Source organism: Etheostoma spectabile, chromosome 23 (genome assembly GCF_008692095.1).
Source record: "Etheostoma spectabile isolate EspeVRDwgs_2016 chromosome 23, UIUC_Espe_1.0, whole genome shotgun sequence".
Taxonomy (NCBI): domain Eukaryota; kingdom Metazoa; phylum Chordata; class Actinopteri; order Perciformes; family Percidae; genus Etheostoma; species Etheostoma spectabile.
Genome location: NC_045755.1, coordinates 15,681,380 through 15,683,291, shown reverse-complemented (window position 1 = coordinate 15,683,291; position 1,912 = coordinate 15,681,380). Strand labels below are relative to the sequence as shown.

Sequence of the window (1,912 nt, the reverse complement as noted above, 5' to 3'; positions counted from 1 at the left end):
GGTCAGTCTGTGCACAAAACACACATGCTCAGAGTTTGTCTTTGGTCTCACACTGCACCCTGCTCTTCATCAATGATGGTTAATGAATCTGCATATGCATATGTTCCACTGTGAGCACACTCCATGCTGTCCCAGCACCCTCTTACAGAACGAACCATTTAGCAACTTTTAGACCATCTTGCCTTTCTTCCTTTGAGCTGTGACACAACTCTGCAAAACATTTGGGGGTAAATCCACAATCTTAAGCTACGTGACACTGGACTGAGTGCTGAATGATCAAGCCCCACATTTTATTAAATACACTTTGACCCTAACGACATTTCTCTGATTTCAAACTGCTGAATGAATCTAATTTATAACAATTTAGCTTGGTTCTGGCTAGTGAAAATTGCTTTTCTAGAACAGAAGACAAATCTTGTTTCTGTTAACACATCCGAGAGTACCGCCATGTGTGTTGCACAAAAGGTTAATACACTGCAACGCATGTCTGTCAGACAAGTTACACAAAAGTGTGTTGCAAAAGTTTCGTGAGGTAAATCTGAATTATGCTGTCAAAATTATTAGTTCAGGGCAGAGGTGAATGCATAAAAGGGATGATGGGAAAAGTAGAGTGACTAACAATGGAAAACACATGCACAAAACATTTAACAAAGATCAAACAAAATTGCATGCATTGACCACAAAGGTAAATGTATGTTAACAAAAAATATGCTATTGTAGATAAAGTCTAAACATGTAATGTGATTAAGAAAGGATGAGATTGGGTGCATTAAGTGTGATGTTCATAACAGTTCAATCTTGCCTGGTTATTTGAGATGGAGAGGCGGAGAGGAGAAAGTTTCCTCTGTTTGCCGTCGCCTACGCTCTTGCTCTTCCCCTCGCCGTCCAATCCCATGTTCTGGTTCTGGCCCTGGTCCTCCCGGACCGTCTCCTTGTCCTTGCGGCTCCCTCGTCGCCGGCCCCCAGAGCCCAGGTTCTCTGTGGGTTCTAGGTTGTGCTTGAGCACCGGGCACTCCTGGTTCCCCTTCACACAGGCACAGTCCACCTTGTATTTACTGCAAATATTAAAAAGAGGAAGATACACAAAAAGAAGAGAAAGCAAAACATGAAGTTAAAGGCGAAATGATCTTGCCTTGCTACTGTGGTTCAGCATGCTACTTGCTAAGTTCAATCCTTATAACTCACCAGCTGCCATAGTCATAATCAAAACCAATGGTGATCTCTGTGCCTTTGGTGATTGGCCTCAATGAGTAGATGTATAAATGCAGCATGCCATCCTCAATGACGTGCCGCACCTGGGGGAGGTTACGCAAAACATTAGGGAAGACAAATCATTAATGAATGCAGAAAGTAAGGGGTGGCTTAATTAAAATAGGCAAGATTAAATCTAGTTATTCTGTTTTTTGGGAGGTTTTCCTACTTCAGAATTAGGGGTGCAGGAGCGGCGGATGAAGCGGGCCTCGTTGCCAAAGCTGCGAGCGTCCACACACATCTCCAGTCCGTCGAATTTAGAATAAAATAACACAAATGGGTATGGCCTAAAGAGGGAAACAAGTTAGGTCAATACATGTCCAAATAATTCACATAAAAAAACACCACAATGTATTAACTACAATGCATAGCTATCCATCCCAAGTCCCCACGGTTATTAGTTTGACTTGCCTAAAAGAAAATGCAGTAATATTCAATTTACATTCATAAAAAAGAACTCCTGATAAGTGACTAGCATCCTGACCTCTTGAAGAAGTACCCATTGGCTTCAAACTGCTGTCGAAGCATGAACTTTCCCCTGTACTCAATGATGAGGGAGTCTGGGGCCAAGTCTCGCACTGCCTTGAGGATCTTCTTGTTCTTCTGAACTTGACTCTGAGAGAGAGAGAGAGAGAGAGAGAGAGAGAGAGAGAGAGAGAGA

The 1,912-nt window shown here is 42.6% G+C and overlaps 1 protein-coding gene across 14 annotated transcripts in view; it reads right to left on the bottom strand.

Moving 5' to 3' along the window:
- Positions 1-1,912, bottom strand: part of kmt2e (lysine (K)-specific methyltransferase 2E) — a 45,729-nt gene that overhangs the window by 9,219 nt on the left and 34,598 nt on the right. For all 14 annotated transcript variants that reach the window (XM_032505462.1, XM_032505464.1, XM_032505468.1 and 11 more), the window contains 4 exons: positions 1,736-1,866; positions 1,421-1,538; positions 1,186-1,295; positions 803-1,055 (listed from right to left, as the gene is read on the bottom strand). In XM_032505462.1, the coding sequence (XP_032361353.1) occupies positions 803-1,055; positions 1,186-1,295; positions 1,421-1,538; positions 1,736-1,866 (612 nt within the window). The remainder of the gene's footprint in view (positions 1-802; positions 1,056-1,185; positions 1,296-1,420; positions 1,539-1,735; positions 1,867-1,912) is intronic.